This window comes from Saccostrea echinata, unplaced genomic scaffold (assembly GCF_033153115.1).
Source record: "Saccostrea echinata isolate AGI-Se365-2 ecotype Australia unplaced genomic scaffold, CSIRO_AGI_Sech_v1 ptg000015l, whole genome shotgun sequence".
In the NCBI taxonomy this organism is placed as follows: domain Eukaryota; kingdom Metazoa; phylum Mollusca; class Bivalvia; order Ostreida; family Ostreidae; genus Saccostrea; species Saccostrea echinata.
Genome location: NW_026889764.1, coordinates 14,646,349 through 14,659,504, shown reverse-complemented (window position 1 = coordinate 14,659,504; position 13,156 = coordinate 14,646,349). Strand labels below are relative to the sequence as shown.

General features: G+C 32.3%; 1 protein-coding gene across 1 annotated transcript; it reads left to right on the top strand.

Moving 5' to 3' along the window:
* The first annotated feature begins 8,450 nt into the window (after positions 1 to 8,450).
* LOC133187907 (uncharacterized) lies at positions 8,451 to 12,859 on the top strand. Its single transcript, XM_061323305.1, has 7 exons — positions 8,451 to 8,525; positions 8,826 to 9,464; positions 9,617 to 9,979; positions 10,574 to 10,977; positions 11,142 to 11,241; positions 11,348 to 11,433; positions 11,569 to 12,859. Exons 2-7 carry the CDS (start codon positions 8,834 to 8,836, stop codon positions 11,629 to 11,631), a joined length of 1,647 nt encoding a protein of 548 aa, XP_061179289.1. The 5' UTR covers positions 8,451 to 8,525; positions 8,826 to 8,833; the 3' UTR covers positions 11,632 to 12,859.
* Positions 12,860 to 13,156: the final 297 nt, after the last annotated feature.

Here is a 13,156-nt window from a genome sequence, read left to right as displayed (position 1 = left end):
CATGTGTTATTACTATAGTTACATGTTTATGAATGGCCCCCTGTTTTGTATATATCTTTTCGTCATTTACAAAATAAATGACATTATTCGTTCTAATACATGTGTTCTCATTTCGCCTGCTTTGAGCAAAAAACGAGCTCAGTCTCCTTGGCAAGGTTATACAAACTAAGGAACATAAATAAATAAATAAATTTAAAAAAGAAACACACAAAAGGAATAATACGCTGAATAGTATAAAATAGTTTTGTGATACACTTTTTAGATGGATATGGTTCATTCGAGTACAAAGCACTTTTTACGCTATTGTTAACTTGAACACAGTCTACAATTGCAAGAGGTTTAACAAAGCACCCTATCTCACTTAAAAATATGGCAGACCACGCGTGACATCAGCAGCACAGGATCGCTTCAGTGGTTTGCGATATTTTCATCAACGTTACACAATGACGTCGTCTTCGGCATTAGCTATCCCTGAACTGCATAGAATATCGAACAAGGCCGTGGTGTTGGAATTCGAGCCAGAGGACTTATCATGCCAATGGTTCTTATCAACTTCAATGGTCTCAGACCAACATAATATGGCTACAATAACACCACTGAACAGTTTGGTTTAGCTACTAGTCCAAAATGTTTATTGCAAAACCTGATGAAAGAGTCGGAGTGAATAATGAAAAATAGAGTTAACGAACAGTATTCAAGCTCATAAGTCCATTCAAACTTTACAAATCAGGAGCAGAGCAGTGAACGTTTTATAGAAAACTGCTTCTGGGAGATTGATAAATTTGGTGGTGATAGTGTAATGATATGGAAAACGGTATTATATCAGACAGGTCTGATATGGTTCATAATCAAGGGATTTTGATGGGAAAACGGTACCATAATGATGTCCTACCTGCAAAAGTCTTTCTTATACATGTAATGCAGCGTCCCGGAGCCGAATTTCAATCTGGCAATATACAGCCATATACGGCTCGTTTAATAAGCCCATTCTTGCAAAACTACTCCATGCTCTTCTTCCTTTGCCATCAAAATCACCAGATTTAAACCTATTAAGCATGTATTGGACACATTTGATAGGAATATCAAAGACAACAGCATATCCAGACTCTGCAACAGTTGACCCAAGCTATACATTTAAAGAGTGGGATAGCATTTTCATACAGATTTTAGTACAATCATTTGTATCCATTAGGATGGCGTTTTAGGATATCATTGGTGTCTGCGGAAGGCTTACTAGATATTTATCTTTAATTACCTTAATCTGGTTATGATTGTAAAATTCTTGTATAATTTTGACATTTAGATCGTAAACCTATTGTTTACCATATTTCTTTGTTATCAATATATCATTCTACTGAGTAACCTTTATGTTTAATATGTCACTAAAATTTTACTATGTTTTTTTTAATATACTCGTATAGTAAATAATAAATATATCTAGTGAAGGAATAATGTAAAAGGGTTCATTAGCAGCATTTTTTGTTTTATGATATATAAATAAAAGTGTAAAATTGGTGATATTTTTCTTAGAAAGTATTTTTTAGAATACACCAACTAAGTTTAAAATTCAATCACACTGTAAAAAAGCATACTAGTTACTTTTAGTTGATTAACTGAATAAAGTCAGTAATGTTTTTGCCCCTCACGCACTGTATTCATGGATGATAGAGGAGTCATTAAGCGTTTGCTTTGTCTGTCATCCTCAAGTTCGCAATTACATGAACATCAGTGAGAAAGTTGAAGATAACAGACAGTGCTCCATCTTAAAAAAATCTACAAACAAAACAAATCTGCAAACAAGGATAAAACACGGACCCATGGACATTTCAGAGGTGGGATCAGTTGCTTAGGAGGAGACATCTCCTGTTGACCGGTCACACCCGCCACGTGCAGGAGCCCTATGGATTGATCAGATAGACGGAACACTCCGTAGTCAAATTTAGCATAAAAGCAAAGGCCTAACTATTAGTATGAAACGTTGCCTAACAATTCCTATGAAACACGTCAGCCAAAATACAACCCAGTACTGGGATATATTTACTAACAAGGTCATTATAACGACGGAATTTAGGAATTGCCGACTTAAAACAAGGTTGTTGGAATACCTCTAAAATCATCTTATCTGTCAGTAGCCTGCCTTGATGTAAAAAGTGATCATACTCGAAGCATGCTTTCGAGTATCGAATAAGTTGGGAGATGTAAACACCATATGCAGGTGAAAGTGGAATATTACTACATAAAATCATCTCGTTTGTCATACAATTTAGTTGCTAGTTGGCCCTTATCGTCTTTAGTCAATACAACATCCAAATATGATAAGAATTGCCTGACTCTGTTTTGTCTTTTATTTCAAATTCACTGAAATACATCGAGACGACATATAAATGGAAGTAGCTATTGTTAATTGATTAACTATTGCAACAATATACAATAATGACATTGGACTTTGGTGTAATAAAAAAGGGTTCATTTTTAACCAGAGAAATATCGATATTTACCGATGCGATAAAATCTTTGATAGATTTCCCGGTACTTTTTTTGTTAGATTTGTTTTCCAATTCGGGGTGGGGTTGGGTGGGTAGGCATACATGTGTATCTAAGAAGTATTATCCAAAGTTGGTACATGTAAAGTGCAAGGTCTTCAACATTTCAAAATGAAAAGTTTTCCCAAGTTATACGCTTTATACAAACAATCTCTATTGTGTAAGAAACCAAATATTAACATATGACTTCTAAAAACTGTCTCTTTTTTTCCTTCTTTGTTAATGATTAATTAATTTGTAGGATTGTTTTTTTTTATTGCGTTTTAATGATTTTCGAGAAAGAAACAATATTTTCCATTATATGATTATATGTACTTTTATTTTTTATTTTCAAATTTATTGTATCTAAAACTTTTTGAAGTTTAGTCTGATGAAAATAATATCTCTTATTGATGCTTTAGTTAGATAAAATTCGACTGTCTTATATAAGTAAAGGTAACCACATTTTTGCTTATCTTTATGGAGGGAAAAAAAATACTGCAACCAATCATGTGACAACTTTTTTCTGTATTAAAAAAAATTGTTTTTCTTTTTGTGTGGAAAGAAATTAACAGTTTTTTTAGATAACACTAATATAAGCTAACCCAAATTTTCTGTAATTTAAAAAAAAGAGAATATTAGTTACTATATTTATTTTTTCCTTTTTTACATATGACGAAAAGGTCATATACGGACATGAAATGATAGAAAAACAAATTTTTCTTCATTAAATAAGAAAGAAAGAACAGCTTTAACTGATGTTTCACTCATTTTTAATAGATAGAAAGCTTACAAAACAAGATTTTAGTTTATGTGAAAATAATATTTATTTAATATATTCTAATATTTAAGACCCTAAATATGAATTCCATATAAAATGAATGAATAAGATAAATAAAATGACAAACTTATCAAATGTGTGAAAATTTAAACTATATATCTATTTGCTGAGTTAATATGTCGCTGTATCGACACTTCTCTGTTCAAATACATGCCTACTGATTGTACTATATTCCAGCATTTTTGATGATTAGAATTTATTATAAAATTATTTGATGAAAAAATGCATGTAACTTTGTCATATCTGTTTCGTGTTTAGATGTTTTACTGACTATAGACGATAAGAGCAAACTAGCAACTAAATTGTATGACGAATGAGATGACTAGCTTTTTAATCGTCAACGTACCTTATTTATGAAGTAATATTCCGCTGCTACTTGCATATGTCGATTATGTCTCTAGACCTATTCGATACTAAGGAGCATGCTCTGAGTACAATCATTTTTAAACCGTGACAGGCTACTGACAGACAAGTTGATGTTAAAGGGATTTCAACAACCTCGTTTAAAGTCAGTTATAATGACCTTGTTAGCAAATATATCCTAGCACTTTGACTTTTTGACTGCATTTTGACTGGCATATTTCATACCAACAGCTATACCTTTGCTTTTATGCTAAAGTTGACTACATATACTCCGTCCACCTGACCAATACATATGACTTACGGCGGATGTGACCGGTCAGGGGATGCTTACTTTTCCTAGGCACCTGACTATATCTCTGGAACTTCTGGGGATCCGTGTTTATGCCTGTTCACAGATTTGTATTGTTCGTAGTCTTTTTAGAGATCAGTCACTGTTCGTTATCTTCACCTTCTTATCTAAGGTCTTATTTGTTTATTCAGTACTCAAGAGCATGAGTACGATTAATTTTGAAACCGAGGAGGCTATTGACATTAGAAAAGATGAAAATAACGAACTGTGTTTAGTCTCAAAAATCCTAATAACAATACAAAACATGAATAGGGCAAAAACACGGACCATTGGAGACGCCAGAAGTGGGGTCAGGTGTCTACGAGGAGTAAACATCCCCTGTCGACCGGTCAAACCCGCCGTAGGACTCTGTATTGATCATGTAAACAGAGTTAGCCGTAGTGAAATAATTATAAAACTAATTGTCTAAATATACGTGTGAAACATGCGACTCAACGACAGGGTGCATTTGCAGACAATGGTATCAAAAAGACTATAGATTTGGCGAAATTATGACTTGAAACGAGATTTTTAAGACCTGTAATATTAACTTAGTTTTCAGTATACTACCTCTGTTTGATAACGTACTGAGAACGTTCTTGAATACCTAATACCTAATCAGTTGGGAGTTGAATACCTAATACCTAATCAGTTGGGAGACATCAACACCATATGCAGGTGATAGTGGAACATTACTACATAAAATATTATTTCTACATAAATAGGGGACATTGACGATAGAAATGCATCTAAATGTTGTTTTCTAACTAAACGGCTGTCTCCGTCTTCCCCAGTTATATCCATGACCTTTATTGCAAGATGATATGTCCATTTATAGCAATGTTTAAATGTGTAATGAATCAATGTGTAAGGAATTATATTTCATATCTGCCTCTCAGATTTTTTGTAAAATATGTCCATTTGCCCATCGATTATATATGAATGTCATTGCACTTCTATCGGTCATCAGCAAAAAGATACACAAGATTGAATTCATTCTAATTACGTGTTCAGGAGGTATGGCCAGAACACTTATTTATTATCTAATCAAGAGTGACCTTGACCTTGCGATATTCTTTACATACCGTTCTTTCATAGGCAATGCTATCAAAGTTTAGCTACCTAGTGAGTAAGGGTTCAGTAGTTTTTGCCTACACAGACACATGAAGAACCATACAAAAACTGAATTGTCCCATCCCACGAGGGGAAATATGATAAGCTACATGTATACATATAGAAAGCATACCAAAAGGAAAGTATTTGTATAAAAAAAATTATGATCCTTGATATCAGCTGAACTCAAATTAACATACTTATTAGATTTCGTGGTGACTCAATATTCGTGGAATTCGTGGGTACCCTTCATCCAGGAATTTACATCCTCCGCGAATTAATATATTTCAAATTCATTTTTCCTGCTGTAGATATGAGTCAATACACGAAATTACGTTCCCTCGAACCTTAAACATTTAGCAATCCACGAAAATTATTCCCACGAATTTTGATGATTTCACAGTATATGTTTGTAAATTTTGAATGGATATTCTCTAATTTAATTTTCATTGGTTTCATTTTTCTTGTGATACTCACGCTGCGCATGCAGTTTATTGTTTCATGATTTAAAGTCTTCCAATGATTTATGAAAGTGCCAGGTGCGTGACTCTTTCACTTCAAATATATTTGCAGATTCCTGGCATTTTGTGGTGAATATTTTTCACTAAGCCCTAAATAAACCAGTACTAGTAATATTGTGTTTTAAAAATTTTAAAGGACATTTGAAAAATAACAGTTTCTTGTTGACTGCATATAACTTAACCGCTAAAACTAAGCTTAAAAACAAAGAGCAAAGACCACTGGATAATTATTTCTTTTAAAGAAATTAGTCAGTAATTATTTAGTTATCTGAATATCATTTGTTTAAGAACTCATTTATAATCAAAGATGTACATTGACTTCGGAAACATTCATCATTGTTTCAGAGAAACAGAACAATCATGGCCCTGTAAATTATTTTCATGATTGACAATTAAGACAATAATTTTAAATTCAAAAGGCAAAACTGTATAATTTAATAAACAAAACAGCTGAAATGGATGACCCTAAAGTATATGGCCTATTTAATTATTCATGTGTATTATCATTTAATAGCGATAAGCTAATAATTAACGAAAACCACAAATCTGCCATATTGGACATAAAAGACACGTGATAATAAAATTTTCTGACAATAAGGCTTGTCTGCAGATCGTGATTGCTCTGCCGGTTACATCTTCATGCGTGTATCGTCGGCTGGATATTTTTAGACCCGTAACTTTTTCTTATATTGGTAATATTAACATAATGGTGAGGCTACTCATTCAAATTTTACAAAAATAAATCTAACATGATGTGACATAAATGTAATCTGAATTCGAAATGCAATAGGTTTTATAGTATGACAAAATTTAACAATTCTGGCTAATTTTGATACGTCGAATGAACGTTGTGATATATTACAATGCTAATACTTAGGCGAATAACGAATAACTTTCATAGGTATAGAATAGATGTATGAAAAAATAAAACATTAAATCTTGCTTTCTTTGTTTTGTATATTATGTAAAAAATATTCAGTATCAGGTTTACGTTCAAGAATATGTTTTCTCTATTTTTATATTAAGATTAGAAAGCTAGTTGAATTTAATTCTCCTTTCTCTCTCTCTCTCTCTCTCTCTCTCTCTCTCTCTCTCTCTCTCTCTCTCTCTCTCTCTCTGTGTGTGTGTGTGTGTGTGTGTGTAATGGAACACTAATAATTAAACTTCTATTAAGACAACGCACTTGCAATCAGAAGCATGCAAATTCTACACTAGAAGGCATTCAATGCCGAATTATTTTTCTAAATGATTTTTTCTCTGGAAAACTTGTTTTTACAACTCTTTTTCTCAGGTTTTAAAATAACAATGTTTTCATAGCTGAAGAAAAAAAGCAATAAATCGAGATTGATGAGGAAAACTGTGATATCAATAAAATGTGTGTACGTGATTAGTTTGAGTTAATATATTCACATTCCTTGATTTCTTTCAATGAAAATTACGTCGAGATTTTTCGATGAATGATGGACAAGAAGTTGATTGAAACTGAACAGAGATGATTGTATAATTGTGACGTTACGGATGTTCAAACGTCAAAGATTTACTGATTGATTGTGACCTTACCCATTTGTATGTTTTAACGTCATTGAATTGTTTTGAAAATGCTTTTTAAATGATTTTCACCATTCCTTAGAATTCCTATTATCTGTTCTTCTCCAGTATTGTATAAGCTAAATTTGTTACATGCCTTCCAAAGAAACAAGTTAAACCAAGTACAAAAAGAAGAAATTGATGAGCATAACAATTATAATGGTGAAAAAAAAATATACGAGCATTTTAAAATCAATGTGTTTTTTTCCCACGATTGATATACAATTGAAAAAAAAAAGAATCAGAAAAAGATATATCATTAGGTAAATTACAGGCTTGTCTTAAAAAGATTTTTACATCTGTTGTGAAATGAATATGTTGAATGATAAGAAAATTGTGTAACCTTTTGGATAAAATTTACTGTATATAAGATGACAATTTTATTCAAATTGCATCCTTCAAAACCTAAATGAAAAGAATAGAAATACTTTGATGTTTGCGTCTACAATTGTGCTGACTACGATAAATATTGACAAGTAGAATTTCTTATACCTGAGGGATCTAGGAATCTAAGTGTATTCTAGAATTAACTAGTAATTAAAATTGCCTCAATAATATTTTTAAAATTATATTTGTGACCAAAAATAAGCATTAATTACTAATCAGAATTCTTCGTACTTAAATATAACATTTGTCATTAACTTTTACCTACTATATGAAAAGATTGTTAAATCATAAAGACTGTGCTCTCCTCATCAACAAATTAGGTCTGATTATTTTAAAAGTTGAAAAATATTATCCCACAAAACGCACTAAATAAGAATGTTTTGATATACAGGAATGCATGATTTTGTGTAAGGACCATTTAAACATGCAGTCACTGTCTTCATAATTAAATCGTGATTTGTCACACCCAACATAATAAATAGCTATAACTAAACCTCCATGACATCATCCCTAAATTGTCCATGATACGTCAATATAAAAAATATAGTAGTATTTAAAATGCAAAAATAGGAAAATTCGCGACCCCTAAGACAAAAAATAAATATAGCACATAGACAGGTAAACAACGCAAATCTGTGCTAAAATTGAGAGTGTCATGCATCAATAGATTTTGAATGAAGTCAAGCGTGCGATATGACCGTTAGCTGTCAAAGCAGACACATATAAAGAGCCTCAGCGACCGGCCTCTTGATTAATAAATACCTAACTTATTTACTAGGTTGGTAAAACCAGGGGAAATTCTATTGAATCTTCAACTTAAATATTGCATCTTTTTTTCTATAGCTGGACTTTAAAACAAGAGGGTAAGATTTTCTGTTTTAGAGCAATGTTATTTTGATATTTGTTCTTTTTTGCATAAAAATTAAGTTAAATGTATTCCGCTTGGCATTTCAAAGTAACAGCAATTGAATTTGACTTTGAATTTGATATTATTAAGAGGAAATATTTTGTAGCAAATGCAAATTTCTCACTGGATTTACCACAACGTTTGTTGGAACAAAATATGTTTCTTCATCTAAATATCATACATCAGAGTCTGCAGTTTTATAGATTTAGATTTGAGGGTACAAGCCTAAAATTTCATATAATATCATTTCTTACAGGAAAAAAAATGTCTTCATCACTTTGGGGAATAATTTTCTGTCAGCTTTGCATGTGGTTAGTAGAATCAGCACCCTCTTTATCAAAGATAGAAGGAGTATTAACACCAGATGAATCAGTCCAGTCCTTAACCAACAACATTGGAAACAACATCTACACTGGAATTAGTGGAGCTTCTCCAACTGGCCAAACAACTGGAACCGACCTAGTAAACAAGCGCAAAGGAGGGTATAGAGACATAACAGGCGCTGGGGACTTTTCTGTCACCAATACTATAACATCTTCAAAAGATACCAATGTAAATAGGTTTGATCAGACAAGTCCAACTATTAATGAAGTGAAGCCAACTGTGAAAGCGACGAAAACATTCAAAAAGCAAAAGAAGCCTACAAAAGGAAAACTTTCAAATAAATCCAAAAGAATGAATCCTTCGATGTCCGAAAACACGCTTTTGGAAACATTTACGACAACCACAATGTCCCTTGTCTTAGATGGCAAAACACCGGATCCGTTCTATGACGGTTTCGATAATTTTGAAACAACAACACCATTTGGTGGCATAACTACAACTCCACTTGTTACAACAACACTTCCACCTCTCAGACCATTGGATAAAGGTCCACCAACAACTACTTTCACACGTGAGTAAAATGGTCTACTCTATTTATTTTCTCCCTTATTGTACCTTGATTTTAAACCTTATTTATCTTACTCTTTAACACATATTGCACTTTTACATACTGTACATCTTTAGTTACCCTTGTAAGCACTGAATAACTTTTTTCTTTTACAGCATGTTCAGCAAATATTCGAGCTAATCCCAAGAACAGGAATGTATATCACTATTTATCCGGTCCCTGGTCAGGTTACTACATTCAATGTCCTGCTGGCCTTGAATTCCGTGAAGACAGGTGTCGCTGTGACTGGCCACTAATGGAAGCTGTAGAAAACTGCTCATGTTGCAAATCTGGTGTTATGAAACACGAGAAGCATAGGAATATGTTCAAACGTTTGATTAATGGCCAGTGGGTTGATGAAGTTTGTCAATCTCATACCATGGTCTGGGACGACAAGGAGTGTAAGTGTGTCTGGGATGCTAACAAGCCAGGAAGAGAAATCCTGCCAGTTGATAAACCAGTTAAATATTATCCGAGATGTAAGTGTCATGTTGAAATAGTTCACATTTACATAAATTTGCCAAAAAGTAGGAAACAAATAAAAGCGAAAACATTTTTTGTTGCTCTAAACTACGATTATGTTTTTTTTATTGTTTTAATCATCTTCTTTAGGAGAACACTTATCTATCAGAAATGTGATAAAGAAGTAGAAATTTGAATGTGGAAAAATTTTCATAATCTTTGGATATATATTTATAGATGTCAAAGAATGCGCCCTCATAACCTATTAACCAACAGCCAACAAATCAAACGATAAGGTCAAAACAAACTTTAGATATGACATTAAGAAGATATTATCATATTTCTGAAGATTGTAAATCATTGTGAAATATCAGTATGTTCGTTTTTGAAAGAAAAGTCGAGTTAATATATGCGTAGTGTTGTGGTCTTTGACAAGTGCGGTCAGCAACTGAACCATAAATTGACAAAAATCTCATTTTTTAAATCAAAAGTTTCAAATATGCTTTTGAACTAACCTACATGGTTAGTCGTAAATTTTCTTTACTTACTGTGTTATATTTTTTCACGAAAAATTGAAATGATTAATAGTCATCAATATTTATATTGAACAGATAATGAACGATGTGTTACCTTGCTAAATATGACACTTGACAAAGAATTGAAAGATGAAGACGGAAAACATATCACCGGAACCAGAAAGATACACAGTCGGCGATTTAAGGCCATCAAAGGAGCCGTAAACAAGGCCATGTTGTTTGTATATACCCCTTTTGAACTGCAATCTTTCAAAGGAAATAGTCTAGAAAGGAACATTTACATCAGCTTTAACTTTAAGCCTGTTGTGCAAAATGCAAAGAAAGTCACGCTGTTTTCGAATGGTTGTAAATCATATGCAGCAATGGAGCAGGTACTGCCTCCGTCCATTGAAATCAATTTCTTCCCACATAACGGAACTATGGAATTCATCTTCAAGACTGAATCAAAATCATTGAACATCTACAGGAAGCCAAGACGAGTGAGTGAGAGAATACTTCAAATGAACATATTTCTAAAATTTCCTTAATTTTGATTTTTAAATTGCTAAGTAAAAAGAAAGATTGTAAAAAAAAAAGCCTCTGATAAAAATGACAGGTGCACGTGTTTCTTGACTAATAACCAATGGATATTTTCTCCTTGCAGGATCCTTATGACTGGTACAGAGTACGCATGTACCTACAGGACAAAGTTTTAACAATAATCGTCAACAACGAAGTTCTATACAATTCTAATGGATTGAATGGTATGTTTCCAATATCTTTTTAAGTTCTGTTATGTCTCCTTTGAGTAAACTTCGTTTTTCACATTGTATTCCTATTTCATTTACATCTTCGTCCTACATTCTATAGGTAAAATTATCAGCACGAATTGCAACTTGATGGTGGGAGGATCACCCTTTAATAGTGAGCAGAAATATATTGGATACATGGACGAGGTACTTTTATTATTGAAAGTTCTTGCTCTGTAACATATTTTCTGCATTAACAGCACTTTTCTTTCACACGTAGATATCAAATATGAAGTATCTTTAGTAAATGTGCTGTTACCTGGAATTTTCCCTCTTTTTCAGATATTAATAGTTAAACAGTGTCCATATGCAAAAAAGAATAAACTTGGACCCAAAGCTGGCTGAATGACCGACTTCACCATGCGAACGATATCAAACCCCCATTTGATACCATTTTGCTGTGATTTCACAGTTTCCTACCTCTGGATTTAATGAGGTTTTTGATTTGAAAATTTCTGTCTCGTTTTCTACTTCTGAATACCGAAACAGATATTAGAGTAGTGGTTCTCTGACCTCACGGTTTGCATGGCCTTTGCTTTGCCAGAGCCCGATTCTGGAAAAAACTTCAGTGCAAATGAGAGCATTCTGTGGTAAGGAATTTTTGACATTTGAGAAATCCATAATTGTTTTATGAATAATTTGTAAAACATCATTTCATTATATGTAAATGTAATGTTTCTGCATATTTTTTTCTGTTATAATTGCTAAATTATTCATTGCTTTTCTTGTTATGTAATTTTAAATTTTTTATTAAAACGTTCTCTCTAAGGAATCAATTTAAATATAGCTTGTTGTTAGCCGTTTATCAGATTTATTCCATCTAGGCACGAACACGACATAATTAGAATAAATGATAATAAATTAGAATTGTAGTGACAATGTTTGATCAATCAATTTCAAATACTTAATTTATTGATTGGATGTTCTCGGAAATCAGAGTACAATATTCTTAACATGTTGAATGACCTTTTGGGGAGTTTGACATACATTCAATATTAGAATGCAATTATATCTAGTCATTACACTTTCTATAAATTTTATTTAAAGAATTCTATTCACTGCTTCTTCGTTGTCACATTACATTGTTTTTATTGAGAATAAATTTTGCAGAGAATATCTCTTTCCTTGACCCTTTGCAGCAGCGAAGGAGATATTACTATTCTGAGTCTTGGTGACATATTTGTTTTACGATTCACTTTTCCTTGCTTGACAGGCCACTACATGTATAATATCATGCTGTTCTATATTTGTCAACAAATTAATGTATTAATGGAGTTTTGCGTATAAGCCCTGTCATTAGTATATCAAGGCTGTTGTAATGTGTATGTATGAACTTATTTTTTTTAATCTGTAAGACAACTTGTATGTAGATGACAAAAGTTATGTTGTTTGTAGATCACAGTTATATTGTCTGAATTTTTCCTGTATGAAGAGTTGTGTTGTATTAAGTACGTTTGTTTTTTGTTTATTTATTTTACCTCTTGAGGTAGACAAATTAAACTGTGTATATAGTGCTTTAACATTTCTGTGATACAAAATATAGACACCATATCCAATAAAAATGTTACTTCTTTTTATTGTTCACCATTTCATTGCATCTGATGAAAGTGAGAGAGTGCACATAAGAGTTTTATTAAGCGTATATCTTAAAAATACTGCTTAAGGGCTTTAGTTTAAGGGCCATCAAATTTACAGACCTACTTTTACCATATTAAATAAACAAAAAGTGGATACCTGTTATTGTTTTTGCATTAACGACACTACCGAGTGTGTATAGACCACAGTTGAGTATATATATATATATATATATATATATATATATATATATATATATATATATATATATATATATATATATATATATATATAT

Bases quoted from the DNA above. Each gene is read 5' to 3' on its own strand.
- LOC133187907 (XM_061323305.1), top strand. From the start codon at position 8,834: ATGTCTTCATCACTTTGGGGAATAATTTTCTGTCAGCTTTGCATGTGG. The intron at 9,465-9,616 runs GTGAGTAAAATG...TTTCTTTTACAG, and splicing joins ACCAACAACTACTTTCACAC to CATGTTCAGCAAATATTCGA. The intron at 11,434-11,568 runs GTACTTTTATTA...CCTCTTTTTCAG, and splicing joins ATATTGGATACATGGACGAG to ATATTAATAGTTAAACAGTG.